At 37.5% G+C, this 19,394-nt stretch overlaps 1 protein-coding gene across 2 annotated transcripts in view; it reads right to left on the reverse strand.

The window, feature by feature from the left end:
- Positions 1-678: 678 nt before the first annotated feature.
- Positions 679-19,394, reverse strand: part of LOC142317394 (uncharacterized) — a 39,162-nt gene continuing 20,446 nt past the window's right edge. For both annotated transcript variants that reach the window (XM_075353928.1, XM_075353929.1), the window contains exons 3-4: positions 3,425-3,528; positions 679-2,070 (exon numbers count right to left, since the gene is read on the reverse strand). In XM_075353928.1, the coding sequence (XP_075210043.1) occupies positions 2,043-2,070; positions 3,425-3,528 (132 nt within the window). In that variant the 3' untranslated portion in view covers positions 679-2,042. The remainder of the gene's footprint in view (positions 2,071-3,424; positions 3,529-19,394) is intronic.

A 19,394-nucleotide genomic window follows, 5' to 3' on the forward strand; every position in this document is an offset into this window, starting at 1 on the left:
TTCCAGTTTAATAACTGGAAATAAAAATCACCTGGAATGTGCAATGTAAAAACAAAAAAAGGGTATTTTAGTAAGAGTTAATTAAAATGTTTCAATAGAAGACTTCAGGTTATCCAGATGCCAGTTATTCTCACCAGAAGGAAGAAAAATCGCTTATCATCGTTCATTAGACCCTTCAAGTGCCAGTTCCAGGATCAAATGTATGCAGAGTTAATAGAAGTTAGCTAACAGTGAGTGCAAAATTATTTATTTTACTACTAGTAAAAGTAGAAGTATACTTTCAGGTTCTATGGAACTTCACAACATCTAACAAAACCGAAGACACTACTAAATTATGAGTTAAAAATCTAAATCCAAATTACTATTCTATTTTAATTCTTTAGAATATCTAAAATATCAGGCTTTATGGACAGAAAAGTACATAGGGATTAAACTAGAATAGGGACAGGTAAGTAAGGGAAAGAATAATGGAGAAATATGAATTTTTTTAAAATGCTATTACAAGAGTTACAGAATAAGCATTAGATTTTGACAGAGTAGGTAAATGTGGAATTATTTATCCTTAATAAAGCCAATATTGAAAAATAACTCTGGATAAAAATAAAGTAAAATTATTTAACATATGATTCCATCAGGGATTTTTTCATACTTGGAATACACATTAATTCATATCAACAACACATTGACCAGTTTATTTTAAGTTGCACAAACTTCAATTTTTTTTCACATTAGAATATTAGATAATTCAACGATATGAAAATTAGACTTAAATAATGTTATATATTTTTTAATATCTGCACTCTTCATTTATGTTACATTACACTACACAACTATTACACACATTTTTAACACTACCAAACTCATGAATGTTTTCTAAAATCTAAAACATTTTCATATCTTTAATATTATAACATGTAGTCTGTAAACTGAAAAAAGCAGAATTTACTGCTAGATCTTCAATAGCTACAACAGTTTTACGGTTTTATTTTATTGATTATTGTTAACAATAGTGTTTAAATCATTAAAAAAACAATTGGGGTAATGTATAACATTCTAATACAATCTGTTGATCAGATCTCAAATTTATTCAAGCCAAAACCATCACCTCTTAACCTATTATTATAGCCACTAAGTAAAGCAGTAATATATCACCAACCTGAAGTCTTGAGTCAGTGTTTTCTATGGCAAAGTATTGTTAGTATAGCGCATAAAACTTTCAACATCTCTCTAAAAAATTTTTATCATTTGCTTGGGGTTAGACTATCAAGGTTGATACATCTTGAGACATGAGGTTCACGAACAACATTACCAAAGAAAACCTAGATCTTTGCAATGCTGCATACCACTATTCTAGAGGTTTAGTCCACTTTAGATCATGTACACTTAATCTGACATTGACGTGTGATTGCTCTGGCCAATGGATACATCTTGATGCATGAGGCTTCATGAACAATATTACTAAATAAATCCTAAATAAATCCTTTGTGATGCTAGGTAAAATCAATCTAGGGGTTTAGCTTACCCTGGATAATTTACATATTATTTCCATTGGCATGTGACTGTCCTGGCCGATTGATACTTCTTAATGCATAAAACAATATTATAAGAGATGCTATATGGATGCAATGCTGTGTATATACTGATTAAGATAATCAGATTATTTATAGTCATGTAGTTACTTATGATTATACATAAACTAATCTATTTGTGAGAATTATGATTTATTCTATTTAACTTTGATTCATTGTATATTTAAATAAGTGAATATAATTACAATTTATGTTTTGAGATAACTATTACTTACTATTTGTCATTCATAAATGATCACAATTTGTTCTAAACATGAATTTAGACATTTCCATTATGACTTGGCAATATGTGCCTTGTAATTTTGTTATCTTGATAAATACAACACTACGATTTTATAAGTTGTGTACAATTGCATGATATTATTACATTACATTTTAAGTGTTAATTGTACCTTTTTTGTTTTTAACATAAGTTACTGTATAGATCATTTATTTGTTACATTATTGTCTGCACTACTTCATATGTATAATTGTATTAAACCTGCAATTCAAAAACTGTTATTTTTACCATTCTTATTACTTGTAAATTTGATCATAATTTAAATGAGTAAATAACTTTGTAAGACTTTTTGGAGAGCAGTGTATGCTCAGTCCTGACATTTTCTTTCTAAAAATGTAAACAAACTTGTTATTTTGGTATTGCCATGGTTACCAGTTGTTTGTACTTATTATGTTAATATGAATTATTAAAATTAGTACGAAGTCGTATTTATTACCTTCATGGAATCCTTAATCACAATCTGATAGATTAATAAATTAATCATTATAACAGGATAATAAATATTTATTACTTTAAATTTGATTTTTTTTTTATATTAATAAAGATAACTTATAAAACTGAGAAACCATGGAAAACGAAATTCATTTCCATAGAAACCTTTATGAAAAAAATTAAGAATAATTTTATTCATGTTCAGTTTAAATGTAATTATTTTCATTCTGTTCCACATTATGGGAAATCAAAAACTTAAAAGGCAGTAGGAAATAATTCTGCAACCAATTCTTTCTTAACTGGCTAAAAAACGTTTTCTTAATGGTTTCATATATGCACTAACTTTCCTAGCTACAAACAAGATTTTTATTTTATTGGTAATTCTTGGAATTGATTCATCCACCAGGATGCTCTCAGCATTATAGCACTTTCGGTTATTTACTTGTGAATAAGTAATAATATAAGGTGCATAATATATGGCGATACAATATATTAATACAGGAGGCGGCAGTACCGCAGTAAATTGCTTCTCGGCCTCTGGCTCCGTACTGTAAACTTGCACTGCAATACCGTTGCGATTTTCTGCAACAACAGTATTTTACGTACACGTCGTCGGGACTGTACAACATTCTGTGGCAGTTAGTCAACCAACCTACGTTTACGCGCCTATTTCTACTTATTAATGAGCCAATGTCGTAAATGTCTCGTAATTCGAGGCAATATAACAACAACTTAAGTCGGCAACTGCTAGTCACCGGTTAGTATGGATTCTTTTTTCTATGGATTCTTTTCTATGGTTAGAATATAATTAACTTTTGTAACAAAAAGTCTAACTAAAAATTTCACTCTATTAGCTAACATTTTACAACCAGTTTGTCTTCAGATTCTTATTGTACCTTTGTCTATAAAAGAAGTTACACAAAATTTTTTTACCAAATAGCTTTGTAGACTTTAGTTTACTTAGAAAGAAACAAGTACAACTAAATATGATTTTCCAGTTTCTTATTATTCAGAAGTTAATTAAATCAAGTAAAATCATTAAATATGCATAAATCACTCAGCCAACACAAAAAATATAATTGTAACTATAACAAACAGTAACACAGTAGGTTAAAATAATTACCTCTTTTGAGCTGTCCAAGTGGAAGGATATATCTGTTGTGGAGAATCATCTCTGCTTTCTCCTCCAGACCACATTCCTTCTCCTTCTTCAGTATATGCAGAATCCTTTCAAAAAAGTAAAAAAAAACTGCATAAAATGTTTGAAAAAGAAAATCACTAAAGCCCAGCTAAAAATTAAATTATATAATTAGTTAAAAAATATTACTACATTAATACCACATAGTATTAAATAAAAATTAAATTACAGAAACTGAGTAAGGCAATTTTTTTTTTTTTTTTCTTTTTCTTAAACACCCCCAACATCCCCGGCCACCGCCGTTAGGCTATGCGCAGGAATGTCAGAGTGTTGTGGCAGTCGACTGCCCCCCTGTCTTGCCTTTTCTTTGGCGTCCCATCGGGGTCCTCTCAGTTTCATCAGGATGCAGCAGCCCTCCCTTCTGGACGACCACTACATCCCTCCACTTAGAGGCTACCCTTCCCGTCCCTACACTAGGTTGCCGGCTACGCATTGCGCGAAGCCGGCAAACCGCCGCGTCCCCCTCTCACACCTGAGGGTCCCAAATGCATCATCGGAGCACCCCAACTGACCTTCATTCTTGCATATGAAGGAGCTAAAGCGTCCTCTGCATCCAGGCTGCCTCCCTGGCCCTGCACGGCGACCACGATTCGTCCCCTGTATTTTATTTATTTATTTATTTTTCCTCCCTTCAGTTGCAGCCCATCACGTTGGCGTCTGAACTTATTCCTCCTTCCGCAATCCGCGGGCACGTTCGCTGTGAGTGCCCTCGTAACCGTTAGAAGGAACACAATCAATAAAATAAAATAATACCACAATCATACAATACAAGGAAAATACATAATAAATGAAACCCACTTCATGTTGTCTCTTCGGCGATGTCACCTCTAGCCGTGGCCCTCCTGCACACGGTTGAAGCGATCGTGCTTGTCATCTCGAGCCGGCCGTAGAGTACCAACCACAGTGACAATGGAGACAATGAATTCACAATACCATACAACACAAAAATAATATATATAGTAGAAGAAACACACAGTATACTTGCTAGGGACATTGCTGCTTACCCGCGCCTAGAAGTCTTCTCCCCACTCTCTTCCATGTACCTCCTTCGTCTTCAGGATACTAGCCACCATGCTCTGTACCGCATCCCATTCTCTCTTCCCTTTCAGCATGTGAGCTACAGTTGTTTCTGGAGTGAGGCCATCTGTGCCATGCCTACGCCGGACCACAGCCCAACTTTCGCACTCGTAAAAGGTGTGCTCCGGCGTGTCATCCTGACCGCAGTAGAAGCACCTCGGTGTCCGTCTTCTCTTGAACCGATGTAGGTAGACCCCGAACTCCCCGTGTCCAGACAGGAACTGCGTGAGGAAGTAATCTACCTCCCCGTGCCTCCGCCTGACCCACGGTCCCAAGTCCGGGATCAGTCTCCTGGTCCATGCCCCAGCCGTAGCCGTTCTCCACATCAGCTGCCTCCCGGCTTCCGCCTTCGGCGTTCCTTCGTATGTGGAGACCAGCTGCGTGGCCCGCAGCTCGATGGGAGGCACCCCTGCGATGACTGCCACTGCGCATCCAGATACGGTGCGGTACGCCGATGTTATGCGAATCGCCGCTCTTCTGGTAAGGGAGGCTAGCATCCGTACGTTCTTCTTTCTCGAAAGTGCGTCCTTCCAGGCCGGGACCGCGTACAGCAAGACGGAGGAAACCACTGAAAGGATCAGCCGTCGCTTGCTCGCCCGTGGTCCGCTCTTGTTGCCCATTAGTTTTTGTAGAGCGTCTTGTATCTTCTCGGCCCTCTTAGTGACCTCTCTGAGGTGGGTGTTAGACAGCCCATTCTTGTCAATCCACACGCCCAGGTACTTAGCGCAACCGGACGTGTGGACCCGTACGTCGTCTACCATGAAGGACATTCCTCTCAGTCTTCTTCTGCCGGTGATCGGGACAGCTGCCGTCTTGTGCGGTGCCAGTCGTAGTCCTCTCTCCTCCAGCCATCTGCTGACGACTGCCACCGCCAAGTTTGCCTTATCTTCTACCTCCTCCTCCGTCCGTCCCGACACCATCAGCGCGAGGTCATCTGCGTACGCGACCGACTGGCATCCTTCCGGGAGTTCTTCCCGCAGAAGGCCGTCGTACGCGATGTTCCAAAGAAGAGGCCCAAGCACCGACCCCTGCGGAACGCCTCCAAACATGTTGAAGTCATCTTCTTCTTCCTCTGTGCGTACCCGCAGAGATCTCTCATGCAGATAGTCATTTATTACGGCGAGCAAGTAGCCGCTGATCCCTCTCTCCCGGAGTATTCCCAGGATCACTCCCCATGGCACGCTGTTAAATGCATTCCTGATGTCTAGGAGAATGATCAATGGGATTTTCCTTCGTCGCCACGTGCCTGCCGACTGAACTCTGGCCCACTCTAGCACCCGTCGGACGGCGTCGACGGTGCTTCCCCGAACGAAGCCGTACTGGTCTGGGGAAAGACCTCCGCCCGCCTCAATCTCCGACCGCAGTCTTTCAGCGATCAGTCTCTCATACAGCTTTCCCATCGTGTTGATGAGGCAGATCGGCCGGTATTTCCTGGTTTCTTCGGCTCCCGGTTTCGGGAGGAGGACCAACCTGGCCTCCTTCCAACAGCCGGGAAAACTCCCCGTGGACAATGCCCCACTGAACATGTCTAACACCGTCCACGGGTGCCTATCCACCAACACCTTCACGATGGACCCAGGGATGTTATCTGGGCCCGGGCTCTTCCGCAGGCTCATCTTCTTGGACGCCCACTGTAGTTCTTCTACAGTGAAGCGCCTTTGTTGATCACCAGCTATCGGTTCCCATTCCTCCTCTTCGACGTGGAAGAGCTCCGTTATCGCTGTGAGAGACTGTTCCCTTGTCAATGGGGTCAGGCGCCTACCAAACTTCTTGGTGACGATCTGGTAGGCCCTGCCCCACGGATCTTGCTCCAGGTCTTCCACGAGGTGTTGCCACGCCTCTTGTTTGGCAGCCTTAATGGCTCTACAAAGGCTTCTTCGTGCCGCGTGGAACACCTCCGTTTCCTCCTGTAGGCGCTCAGAGTCCCTCCGTCGTGCGCGCTGCATCCTCCGCCTTGCTGTTTTGGTTTCACCACGTAGTCTCGCAATGTCCCTGTTCCACCAGTAAACATTCTTTACGCGTCTTCCAGGCTGTGGCCGCTGTTTCACACATTCCCCCTGTAGGATGGCCATGAATTCCTCGGGGGTGTGAACACGCCTACGGGCCACCTCTGCCGCCGTCCTATCCGCTACCGTCGCAGCCTGCTGTTCCGACGGCCTCCAGATAGGGTCCTGTTCCTCTAGACCCCTTCCGCCTCCTTGTATTTCAAAAATTATGGCCTTGTGGTCGCTGGCAAAATCATCTTCTACTACCTGCCAGCCCACTATCCTTCTTGCCACCCTATCTGAGGCCGCTGTCAGATCCAACACCGATCCATCACCCCTTGCGTCGTATGTAGGCACCCTAGGCGTGTTCATGACCACCAGTCCCGCGGCCCCAAGCATTGTAGCTAGGGTGTAGCCTCTCCGCGTGGACCGGCACCCTCCGAGTTCAGTGCATTCGGAGTTGAAGTCCCCGGTCAAAAGTACCGGGAACCCAGCCCTTCGTATGCATTCCTCCAGGTTTCCGATGAATTCTTCATGTCGATCCATTCCGCTGTTGGGAGAGATGTACCCATTGATCACCGTGAGTTGATGGATGTCTACAGCCACGAACCCTCTACGAGTAAGGCAATTTACCTTACTTAATTCTTACTTTGTTAACTAATGAAATTTCTGTAAACAAAGGGCTTACAACATTGATGTAGTATTTGCCTTATATTGTTAATATATACATACAGAAGGAATGAGAAAAATGGAAGAGAAATCTATAGTTTACTGATTACCAATTACACAAGCCTACGTTTTTTAACGATCTAAAAGTTGTTTTCAATTTGATGGCCGATTCTTTTGTATTTTTCAATGCTAAATCAAATATGACCTAAATTTCTTCCATAAGGATTTTTCACAAAAAGGCTTCAAAATTAAAAAAAAAAAAAAAAAATATATATATATATATATATAAAAAAACCTATTTTTAAGTAAATTTAGAATTTATTTACTGGCGATATAAAAAACAAAATTACTTTAAAATAGCATTAAAACTAATGAAAACACAAAGTAAAATACTATTTATGTCCTTAAAAGTCCTTATAGAATCTTTTCCTTTTTATTTTGAAGCTCCTTTTGGTGATTTTTGTTCTGTGATCTCACACACAAATGATGCACACCGTCCAGCATTTTAAGTACGGTTTGACGAACTGAAGAATAGGCGACACAACCATAATCCAAACGGGAACGAACAAGGGAGTAGTAAAAACGTAACATACATGACCGATCGGCCCCCCAGTTGGTGTTACTAAGGTTCCGCATCATATCTAAAAGTTTGAAACATTTTGTCCTCAATTCCTTTACATGTTTAATCCAGGTAAGACGGCTATCATAAAGTAAACCCAGAATCCTGACGTAAGTAGAGACAGCAATAAGCTCTCTGTTCAGAAAAACCCGCGGATTAGAAGGGTTCCGTAGCCGAGAACCCTCGTCTTGTCGGGTGAAAATGTGAAACCAGTAGTTCCTGACCAAGCCTCAAGGCTAAATATAGTGTTCTGTAGAAGTCGCTCCGCAGTGGGTGTAGAGCGGCTCGCAACGTAAATAACAAAATCATCAACGAAAAGAGAACAAGAGACAGGGGCCCGCACACAATTGGTAATGCTGTTTATGGCCACAGAAAACAAGGTGGCACTTAATACACTACCTTGAGGTACCCCATTTTCCGAGATGACACTGTCTGAAAGTGAATCGTCTACACGAACACGAAACGTCCGGTGATTCAAGAATCCCCGGATAAAAGCAAGCATATTGCCGGTGATCTCCCACCTCCTAAGGGTGTTAAGAATGCCACGTCGCCAGGCCGTGTCGTACGCCTTTTTTATATCGAAGAAGATAGGAACGAGGTGTTGGCGATTCAGGAAGGCGTTTTGTATGGCTGTCTCCATCGACACCAGATAGTCAATGGAAGATCTCCCCTGTCGGAAACCACACTGTTCCGAAGAAAGAAAGCCATGTTTCTCCAAGTACCATGCAAGCCTGCGGTTCACCATCCTCTCCATTATTTTACACAATACGCTTGTTAAAGAAATAGGGCGGTAGCTTAAGGGATCGGTTTTCTCTTTACCAGGCTTTAGTACTGGTATAATAAATGCTTCTGACCGGCCGGGCGGAAAGACTTGTCCGGAGAATAAACCATTGTAAATACTCAAAAGATGTTGTAGTGCTGAGTTAGGAAGGTGCGAAAGCATACAAAGACGAACGTTATCTGGTCCAGGAGAAGTGTCACGTGAGTTCTTAAGTGCGTGCAACAATTCTTTAAGTAAGAATGGAGCGTTCAACTCACCAACCGAAACACCAATATTTAACGCCAAGATTTCCATCTGTGCTTTGTACCTCTGAAATTCGTTACTATATGAAGAAGTGAGAGACACCGAGCGGAAAGATTTCGCTAAAGCATTTGCTACAGCCGAAGATGATGTAAGGAGTTCTCCCTCATCGACGAGACCGAGAATAGATTGCCCTGGCGACCCGAAAATTGCACACAGTAAACGTGAGAGTAGTACGTGAGATGGTGTTCATATATTTCGTCCATGAATACCTCTTAGCGGTCAAGAAGACCCGACGGCATACCGCCCTAGCCCTGCGGTACAAATCGAGATTCTCAGTTGTAGGCCTATCATTGAATTTGCGTAGTGCCCGCCGTCGATTCCGAATAGCACATTTGCAATCATCATTCCACCACGGAACGGAAGGACGTTTAGGATTACCCGATGTTTGTGGGACATATTCGCTGGCAGTTTCAAGTATTAAGGACGTAAGAGAGGAAAGTTCGCACCGACGTCATACTGCGAGTGGAAGGCCTTACGATATCCATCCCAATTCGCCTTTTCAACAATCCACCTCCGTGGCCTTCTCCGAATCTCGTGGTCCACACCGAAACCGATAACAATTGGTTTATGGTCGCTGTCATGAAAATCATCACAAACAGACCAATCAAAATGAGGGAGTAAAGCCGGTGAACATATGGAGAGATCGATGTTAGACACAGTACCAGATGACAAGGACATGAATGTATGAGATCCATCATTCAGCAAACAAAGATCCAAGTCCTGTCTCACATTGTGTACTATATTTCCCCGAGTGGAGCAGAAAGTCGAGCCCCAAGAAACATGGTGGGCATTGAAGTCTCCTACTATTAACGACGGAGATGGTATTTGTGCGAGGAGGTTTGAGATATCCAGAGCACTCTGTGTTCGGCGAGAGACACAGATTGCAGATATGCAACTTGAAGGGCACAGAGATCTTCACTGCAACAGCAGGAACGAGAGTGGTCAGTCGAATCCTTGTAGCCGATACCTCATCCCTCATGAAAATAGCCACCCCACCACTCTCTCTACCGTCTACTACACAGTCGAATCTCTCACAAAAGTATCCCCTGAGTGCGATCGGGTCATGTCACAGAATATGAGTTTCCTGGAAACACCTGACAATCGGATCATGCACCTCCGCCAGTACTTGGCGGGACCGTACACCCCTGAATAATGTCCATAAATCTAAAATAAAATAATAAATATACTCAGGAAACCATACAGAATTCAGTTGTACGTGATTCTATTTTCTTTTTCGTGTTCTTCAAATTAGATAACTCCGACGCCTTTGGGTCGGGAGGTTCCTCAACCATATCCTCCAGTATATGGGGTGATGGCGGAGGAGATTTATGATAACGGGATGTCGCTACTGACATCCCAGAGGGGGTGGTCATGTGGGTTACTTTCGTGGGGACCTTGTTAGTTGGCTTACTGCGAGCTGTGGTAGCCTCTGCCCGTACCGACAGCACTTTGGTAGCAGGAACTGTTGTATGGACCACACAGTTGGATTCAGTCATTGCGACGCAGGACTTTTCACTCACCCTTGTCAGCCCGGAAATAGTGGTCGTAAGCGAAGTAACCTGATCAGAAAGCATCTGAACGAGTTTCTTAAGTTCCGTGCAGGATCCGCACTGTGGAGTTTGAACAGGTGAAGCAGTCTGTTTTGACGCAGCAGTGGCGAAGGACACATCAGGTTGAACGAGATTCAGTGAGTTAACTATCTTCCTATACTCCCTGCTTGCAGCCGGGAAAAATAGTTTCTGCTCAGTACAGATCTTGAGAATCGCCTTCTCTTCTTTAAAGGTTGGGCAATCTCGGGAGCGGGCCGTATGCGAACCATTGCAGTTCGCACATTTTTCTCTTTCCTCGTAGTTAGCGTCACTGTGGCTTTCGGTAGCACATCGAGCACAGATCTCCGACCTCGAGCAGGATGTTGTAGTGTGACCGTACCTTTGGCACCTGAAACACTGCCGTGGGTTGGGAATGAACTGGCGTACCCGAACGGAGAGATAACTCACCTTAATCCTCTCTGGAGGAACAGGAAGACTGAACGTCAGTACAAGGGACGGCGTCGGTTCTTCCGTTTCATCATCGTTTAACCTCTACAACACCTTGAGTACTAAGCTCATCAGAAATTTCCCTCAAATTCATTTCCAGAAGGTCACGACAAAAAATCACCCCTCCGCTGGTATTTAGGGTCTTGTGGCATGTCGTACTTACGACTATGCCGCCCATATTGGTCAGACGTAACGAAGACCGACTCTGCTCGTCGTTATATGTCTCCACCATAATTGTCCCATCACGTAATTTTCTAATGTTCCTCGGAGAACCAATACATCCTGTGATGCATTTATTAACCAAGAAAGGTGGGACCTTTTGAAGGGAGCCACCCTCCTGATTATTCCTAACAACAACAACGTGAAGCGAACATTCTTGCACCTAACACCACCTCGTCGGCTGTAGCAAAATTATCCTCGTCAGACGAAGCTGACCGAGGCCTTTTCACCAGACTTAAAATGGTGGTTTTTCAGATGGACCACCAACCATCATAGAATTTGCTGCAGGAACTGAAATTTTGGTCCCACAAGAACCGGCGATACAATAGACCACTCCAGCAGAATGCACGCGCACTGGAGCTAGAACTAAATACAACTGGGTTTGCTCTGGTGCCCAGAGGACATCGTTCGAGACTCACTACGTAGAGCCAGTCACCCATCGGCATGATAGTTCCCACCTTGGGTTACGGTTGCATTTCGTACGATGTCGCAACAACACCAAGTGTAAGTGAAAGAGTAAACTGTGTTGGATGTTGTTGTGTAGTCGAGTAAATGTATATGTTGTAATTCATGTAGTGTACCTGGTGTAGTGAAAAGTATTCTGCAGCTAAGTGTGTAGTGGGAAGAAAAGCTGCAGAGGCTAGGCCCGTGGTCCTCCATTTTAGATTTAAATATTTCTTCAATAACTTCCTTATATCCGGCCCAACAAAAACACCTTCCTTTACCTTTGTTTCTGATAAACTTGGAAACTGACTGCAAAGATACTTGAAACACTCTCCATCTTTTTTAATGCATTATAAATTGCTACATTAATCGTAGTTTAATATGTAATGGAGAAAGCAAATCTTTACCTGGCTCTACTAAACTTTCTCTTTCAATGATTTTCATACAAACTTTTAGGGTTTGTCTTGCTAACCATTCTTTTTATTATAGTTCTGCTTTCTATCATGACTTGCACAAAAAATATGGATTTTTGGTACAACCATTTTGCTGACAAAGAAAGCACCTTTAAATTGCCATAAATTGTCCAATTTTGATAATCCTTACACTGAAGTTTAATTAAAAGTAACTCAAGATTTTCGTAATACTCTTTCAAATGAACAGAATGTCCCACTGATAAAGAAGCATACTTACTTCCATTGTGCAGAACTGCCTTAAGACTCCTTTTCGATAAATCAATGAACAGTCTCCATTCAGAAACCTTGTAGTCAATGTAGAATTATTTTGTGCATCTAAGATATCATTACAGTAAACTAATGCATCTTCTTGAGAAAAATATTGAACACAGTCTTTATCTCTGTTCCTAAACCAGTAAAAAGTAGTGTAGGAACTGAAAAATCTTCTTCCTTCAACCTTGAGCCTTAAAAAAATGCAAAGTCCTAAGGAAGGTGTTAAGCTCCTCACTAAATCACTTAATTCAAGACTGAAGTTTTGGTTCATCATTTCCAGGATCACAATCATCATTTTCATCATCCAGTTCATTAGAACAGGCCTGTGAAACCATTTCTTTATCAAATATATCATATAATTTATCTGGTGGTAAAGGAAAAGATATTTCTAGTCCATGAGGAACAGGGTGTACCACTGATCAAAGGTTGGATAAAAGATTTACTTTCTGTTTTTTAAATTGAATCCCTGTATTACACATGAGCAAAAGTAACAATCATCGCTATAAATGGTTGGTTATTTCCAAACCATAGGCACTTCAAAATGGAAAGCCTTTTTTTTCTTCGTGACCACTGGCAAAGCTCTTAATCACATAAATCGTATGAGGAATCCAAGATTTGTCTTGGTCTCCTAATTTCACAACAAAATATTCTATTTTTATGAATTCTGTAATGTTTCTTTGTTGTTTTTTGACAGTAAAGTTTCCAAAAATATAGCAAAAAGCGTCAGGCACATTGACACAGCCTCTTGATGTCACTGGAATTTAATTTAATAAAAAGTTGTAAAATATAGGTTGTGTAAAATTACTTTGAAAATATAAGTACATAAAAATATATACAAATAAATATATTAAATAATTATAAGTTAAATGAATGAGGTTGTCACAAAGTAACAACGCAAATGCACATCACAGTTGTAAATAAGTACTGAACTTAAGTTTTTCTCTAGAGTAGCACATGGTGATGGTTAGTGGTGGTGGTGGTGGTAGGGAGACAGACAGGCAGTAATAGGAAAATGATCAGAAATGTAGTAACATGTAAGTGGCTTATGTACAATTATAATACAGATTTGTTACTGCTTTTTTATCATAAATCCACTACAGTAATCCTTTGGCTTAATGCGATTTGATTTACGTGATTTTGAATTTGCACGGTTAATTTTATAACATTGTCCCTTGACTTAACACGGGTCTGGTTTTATGAGAATATGTTGTGTTGTGTTATTCTGACTTACGTTATATTAATGTGCAATATATAATTCTGATCAGTTTGTGTTGAAGGTGTGATACAAAGGCGATGTATATACAATATTTGTAATTTATTGCGCGAGCTATTTTAGGATTATATTGTGAATTATTTATGTTATTACCTTTTATTTTATATTTTTTGTGTTTTTAACTATGTCTGACCTTAAATGTATGGGAAAGAAAAGGAAAACTACTTGAGACAAAGTTGGAGATGATAAAAAACATGATGATAGTTTATGAAACACTGTTATCGCAAATCATCTTGGTCTTGTCGAATCAAAAGTTCATTCAATAATTAAAAATAAGGATACAGTTATGATTGCTGGAAAAAATGCTGTTCCTCTTCAGGCTTCACGAATGTCTTATTTATGATTTCCTTTGTTGGTTGAACTTGAAAAACTATTGAACATTTTTATGAAATGTTCAATAGTTTAATCTCCTACGGAAGATTGTACTCAATGGCGTATTCTCCTGTGGCAACTATTATTATTCATGAAAGAGCATTAAGTTTGCATGAAGTATTAAGACCTAAATACCATAAAAAGAAGAATGCAGTTGGTTGGGACATTGGCTGAGATGTGACTGTGCCTGTTGGTGAAGACATTGGAAGGATTTGTAATGGGGATTTGCAAGAGGTCAAGACGAATGAAAATGGTAGACAATATAAAACGGGAAGAAGTTACTATAAAATGAAATGGACGGCACAGAATTGAGCAGAATGGAATGGCCATGTGAAAACCTATCTTTGGGCAGAACATTTATTATTATTACCATGTTGATGATATCAAGCCATTCAATGCAAGCAAAGGATGATTTGGACATTTTAAAAACTTTCGTTGCATAACGTTTCGATTAAAGGTAAAGCAGCCAGTGGAAATGAAGCCAAAAAATTCAAAAAAGATGTACAAATTATTATGAAAGAAGGAGCCTTTAAAATCAGGCATATGCCTGATTTTAAAGTATCTAAAGGTCGATTCACACTTTCATTTGGAGGAAATGTGAAGGGGAACTGTAAACTAAAACTGTTGCTTGTATATCACTCAGAAAATCCCCATGCTTTTAAAGGAATTAACAAACAATCTCTTCCAGTGCATTGGACATCCAACCAAAAAGCATGGGTAACAAGGTACATTTTTGCTGACTGGTTTAAGAATTGTTTTAGCTTGCAAGATTTTTCACAAGAAACAATATTGCACACAAAGCCGTTCTACTGCTTGATAATGCTCCTAAACATCCAAGCTCTGAGGAATTGGAAGCAATTAATTCACATGTAAAAGTCATTTACATGCCTCCCTATATGACATCACTGATACAGCCAAGTGATCAAAGATTGATAGCCACATTCAAGACTTACTATCTTAATAAAAATTTTCTCAGGTGGTTTAACAGTTCAAGCAATCTGGAAAAAATATAACATCCTTCATGCTGTATGCAATGTTGGCAAAGCTTGGAAAGAAATCAGAGAGCATTGTACTCTCTTTGACTGTATGGCACAAGCAGTATCAAGATCAAACTGCATTCAGTGATAATGGACAAGGAATTACAAGTACTATTAAAAATGAAGTTGTGCAACTAGCCAGCAGTGTAGGGCTCGAAGTTGATGCTGAGATATAAATGAACTTATAGAAGGAGATAAACAACTTTTAGAAAATGAAAACTTGTTAGCACTAGCCGAGTCACCAAATGAGAAGCTAGATGATAATTTGAGTAGCAGTGACACATTTAAATCAGGGTCATCAGAAATCAACAGTGGTGAATCTTCAGCCTCATCCCCCATTTCTTAGCCAGAATTGACAGTAAAAGGATTACAGGAGGCATTAGGGTAAATTAGATCAGTTGCAGCTATCAGTAAAGCAGAGTAAACTGGACAGTTATTTTAAGAAACCAAAATTGAACTAAATCACAAGTTTTTTAATATTCCTTAAATTATATTTAGGCCTATACAGATTTATTTTAAAATAACAATATTTGTAATAATACTGTTTATGATTTTTCTTTTTACTTGATTATTCTTTCTATTATTATTATTATTTTATTAAGTTTCTGTAATACTGTACTGTACATAATCATATTTACTGTACGGGATTCGTTTTATATTCTATAAAGTAAAGCATGTTTGGTCAAATTATCTAAAAATTCTGTGCTTCTACCTGTAAACAGAATTACAAATTTCGCCTATAAATATGTACATGTATTTAGTAGGTAAATCCTAGTATGGATCCCTGTATATTTTTTTTCAGTATAAAACTTTTTGGATTTTCATACATAAAAAAAATTATGATCGTTTATTTAAATAACAGTTTTACAAATGGTTCTTTATAATAGGCTAACATCTACAGATATAACAAAAAAATGACAAAATGTGAAAATCTTTCATGATGAAATTTTTGAAATATTTTTCCCATTTTCAGCACCAAAAAATCTATTGACATTAATAGACAAGATTCCAGATGATTTTGCCATTGTAGACCTGTGTTATTAGTTAATCAAGGCGACGAACATAATTAAGAAGAAATATATATTGGTGGAGAAGTCATTGAAAAGATGCAATTAAGAGGCGGCAGCAGCTTAGTAGCTGCCAGGGCAGCACAGTGGCAGTGGCTGTGGCTGCCTATGCCAGCTGCTGCAGGTCGCCATCACTGCTACTAGCTGGCAGCAGCAGTAGTTTTTATTTGTAAAAATCAATTTTTGGATCAAATGGGTTCATGTGTCAATTACAAAATTAAAATTTACAGAATCACCACAAATCTAATAATGTTTTCTTTGTGTTTTTGCATTAAAAAACACTATTATTGAATGATTAATTAATTAATTTTGCATTATCTAATTTTGTAAAAATGTAATTGAAATTTTCATTCAAATCATATCTAACCACACACAATTAAACATAGCCATCGTATTCAACCATACCAAATACAAACTTAAATATACACAGGTTAATCAAGGAAGGTGCGGTATTAAATTAAAACACTATAAGTAAAATTTATCTATTTTCTAAAACAAATAAAGGTAATATGTTCTATCTACTGAGCATTTTGCATTTTAAAGATTATATCAATCAAATGTTTTCCTTTTTTTTTTAAACACTCTTCACACCAACAAAATTGTTCATGTGAATTTACAGCTTCACAAGCTGTAAATTGTTCATGTTTATACCAGTCGCTAACAATACAGCTATACAGTATTAACTAGGTTCCATTGGGTAGTATTAGGAGGGGGTTGCAACATATTCATTACATTTTTTTTTATACTCTGAGAATCACTGGCTTAGTCGGTTAAATTTATTTAAAGTAAGATGCGTTATCTGAAAAATATATGCTTTTACGAGATCAGGAAACATCTGGATAAATTATATTATTCAGACTTCTAAAGATTATTTCAAAAGACTGTACAAATATATGACATCTACACTGCAATACTAGTGTTCATAAATGATCTTTTCAACTTTATATGTTAATAACAATTTAAACTACAAATGATAACAAAATATGGTACAGATGTTACAGGCAGGTTTTATTAACAGTAATATTCAAAAAGTTTCAAATATGCCTTCAAAAAAAAAATTATATTTGAAAAGTATTTAAAAGTATAAAGTATTTAAAAGTTTAAAATATATACCTTGGGAAATATTGAACAAAAGAAAAGTTACAGGGACCAAGTGTATCTGACAAAATGTGAAATGAATGTAACAGTCATTTATTTACAGTCTGCACAAGCACATATAAGCATCAAAGTGAATTAAACATCCCTCGTTCTACATGTTTCAATTCCTGATCATAACATGTGAAGGAAATATTTATTTGAGTCTTCATTTAATTGTGAAAAAACCTCAGTAAAATATTTAAAGCCATCTCCATGCTTTTACAAATTCTTTATCAGGCCTAGTTATCCTAATGACTGTAATCTAGCAATCTTATTTTACAAATTTTCTTTAATTTGATCAAAGTAAAAAAAAATTCTATCACATTTTACTGTAACTTGACAGCAAGTATGGAATTCTTAACTTATAACTAAAAAAAAAAGTATCAGGTAAGAATGAAACACCTGGAAGTAGTATACACAACAAAAAACACTATATACAGAACATTTTTTAACAATTACTATATAATATATAATCTGATTTTATTTCTTAATATAATCTCATTCTAATAAAAATAATTTTTTAAAACAATAATAAAAGAAATAAAAACCAAGTATCCTTTACAGAATGTTTTCCCACACAATTGGCACCTCTAGAATGTTAATACTATGCTATTAATGTTTTTATTTTAATGACATGAGAATTTTGCATGAATCTAGTAACGAAAGAACTCTTTGTACTCTAATTTATAACAGAATTGTCTGTAATGAAAACAGAATTCATTAAAACTTTGAATTAACATAGTCTGATCAGTAAATTTGTTTTGTTAAATTCTCAATTGCCTTCTACACAGCAGAAAAGAAAAAGGTAAAAATCAGAGCCAGTCACCTTTAATAAATGGAAGAATGATCTGAAAAAGCAACACTAATGGTTTCTTAAATTATATTTCCCAGACATGGACTTTTAATTGAGAAAAAATGATCCTGACAAAAAAAGAAGTTTTTAAAAAAACAGTTAGTCAAAAAAACATTACAGTAAGTCAAAAGCTGATCTCTTGAAAATCTTACTCCATCATTTTACAAAAACTGAAATATAAAAAATAAAATTCTGGATATATTTAAACCATTCTTTTCTAGATTATTTCGCTTCTGGGATCCAATAAGAATTCAATGGTATCAAAGCAGTCCAAGTCCACCAAGGTTCCTTCAAATAATTTGTCTGAAACACTTCACTACAAATGACAAAACTATATTAATTGAAATAAACAGAAAAACCAAAGCCAGCAACAAACCTACATTTTTATATTAATGAAAAAATACAAAAATAACTTTCGTTAATCTTTAATTATTTTAATTATGGAATACTATTTTGAAAATGGAAAAATTGTTTAATTTAATTTTAAATCTAGGAAGTTTCTAGAAGAGATTATTTCTATAATAACTGAATATTTAATCTAATGTTTAACATCCAAATCGCATAAAAAAAATAAAATAATTACTTAACTTATCCAACACAAAATTCATTTACACATTGCTTATTCGATTGGATGCAGAACTTTGTCACTGACTTGCACTGAAATATTACTGCGGTTAGAATGAATTTTTTTGAAAAAATTTTAAAAGTTAAGATTCTTTTGTTTTTTTAAATGAAGGATAAGAGAGGAATCCAGGTAAGCTGATTAAGAAATATATTTTTATTAAATTTAATTTTGTTTGGGAACACTGTAAACATTACAATAATATTTGGGATTTTGCAAGAAACTATTTTTAATTTATAAACTGTAATTTTTATATGTATTATTACAATTTTATTATACAAAACCACATAACTCTTGATTGAACTTCTCAGTGGATGAAATTCATGATACTAATAAAAAATGTTGTAATTATTATTGGTATTCAAATATTTTCTAAAAAATTAATAAAATTCTTATTACATTTTTAATTTTTACAGATTACAATAATACAACATGACAGATCTGTTAAGATGTTACCAGCAAGGATGAAAAGAACTTATTATCTGCTATTAAGTAAAATGCAATGAAAATGGCTTAAAATTCTCCAATAGGCAATAGCTCTTCAAAGTATTAATATATTTGACACAGACAACATAATTTATTAATACTGCCACAAATATAATTTACCATTGATGAAAGTTAAAAATACAAAAATACCAACTAAATTCAATTGTTTCAAATTGTGTATTTTTCACAT

The sequence above is a fragment of the Lycorma delicatula genome, chromosome 1 (genome assembly GCF_047948215.1).
Source record: "Lycorma delicatula isolate Av1 chromosome 1, ASM4794821v1, whole genome shotgun sequence".
Taxonomy (NCBI): domain Eukaryota; kingdom Metazoa; phylum Arthropoda; class Insecta; order Hemiptera; family Fulgoridae; genus Lycorma; species Lycorma delicatula.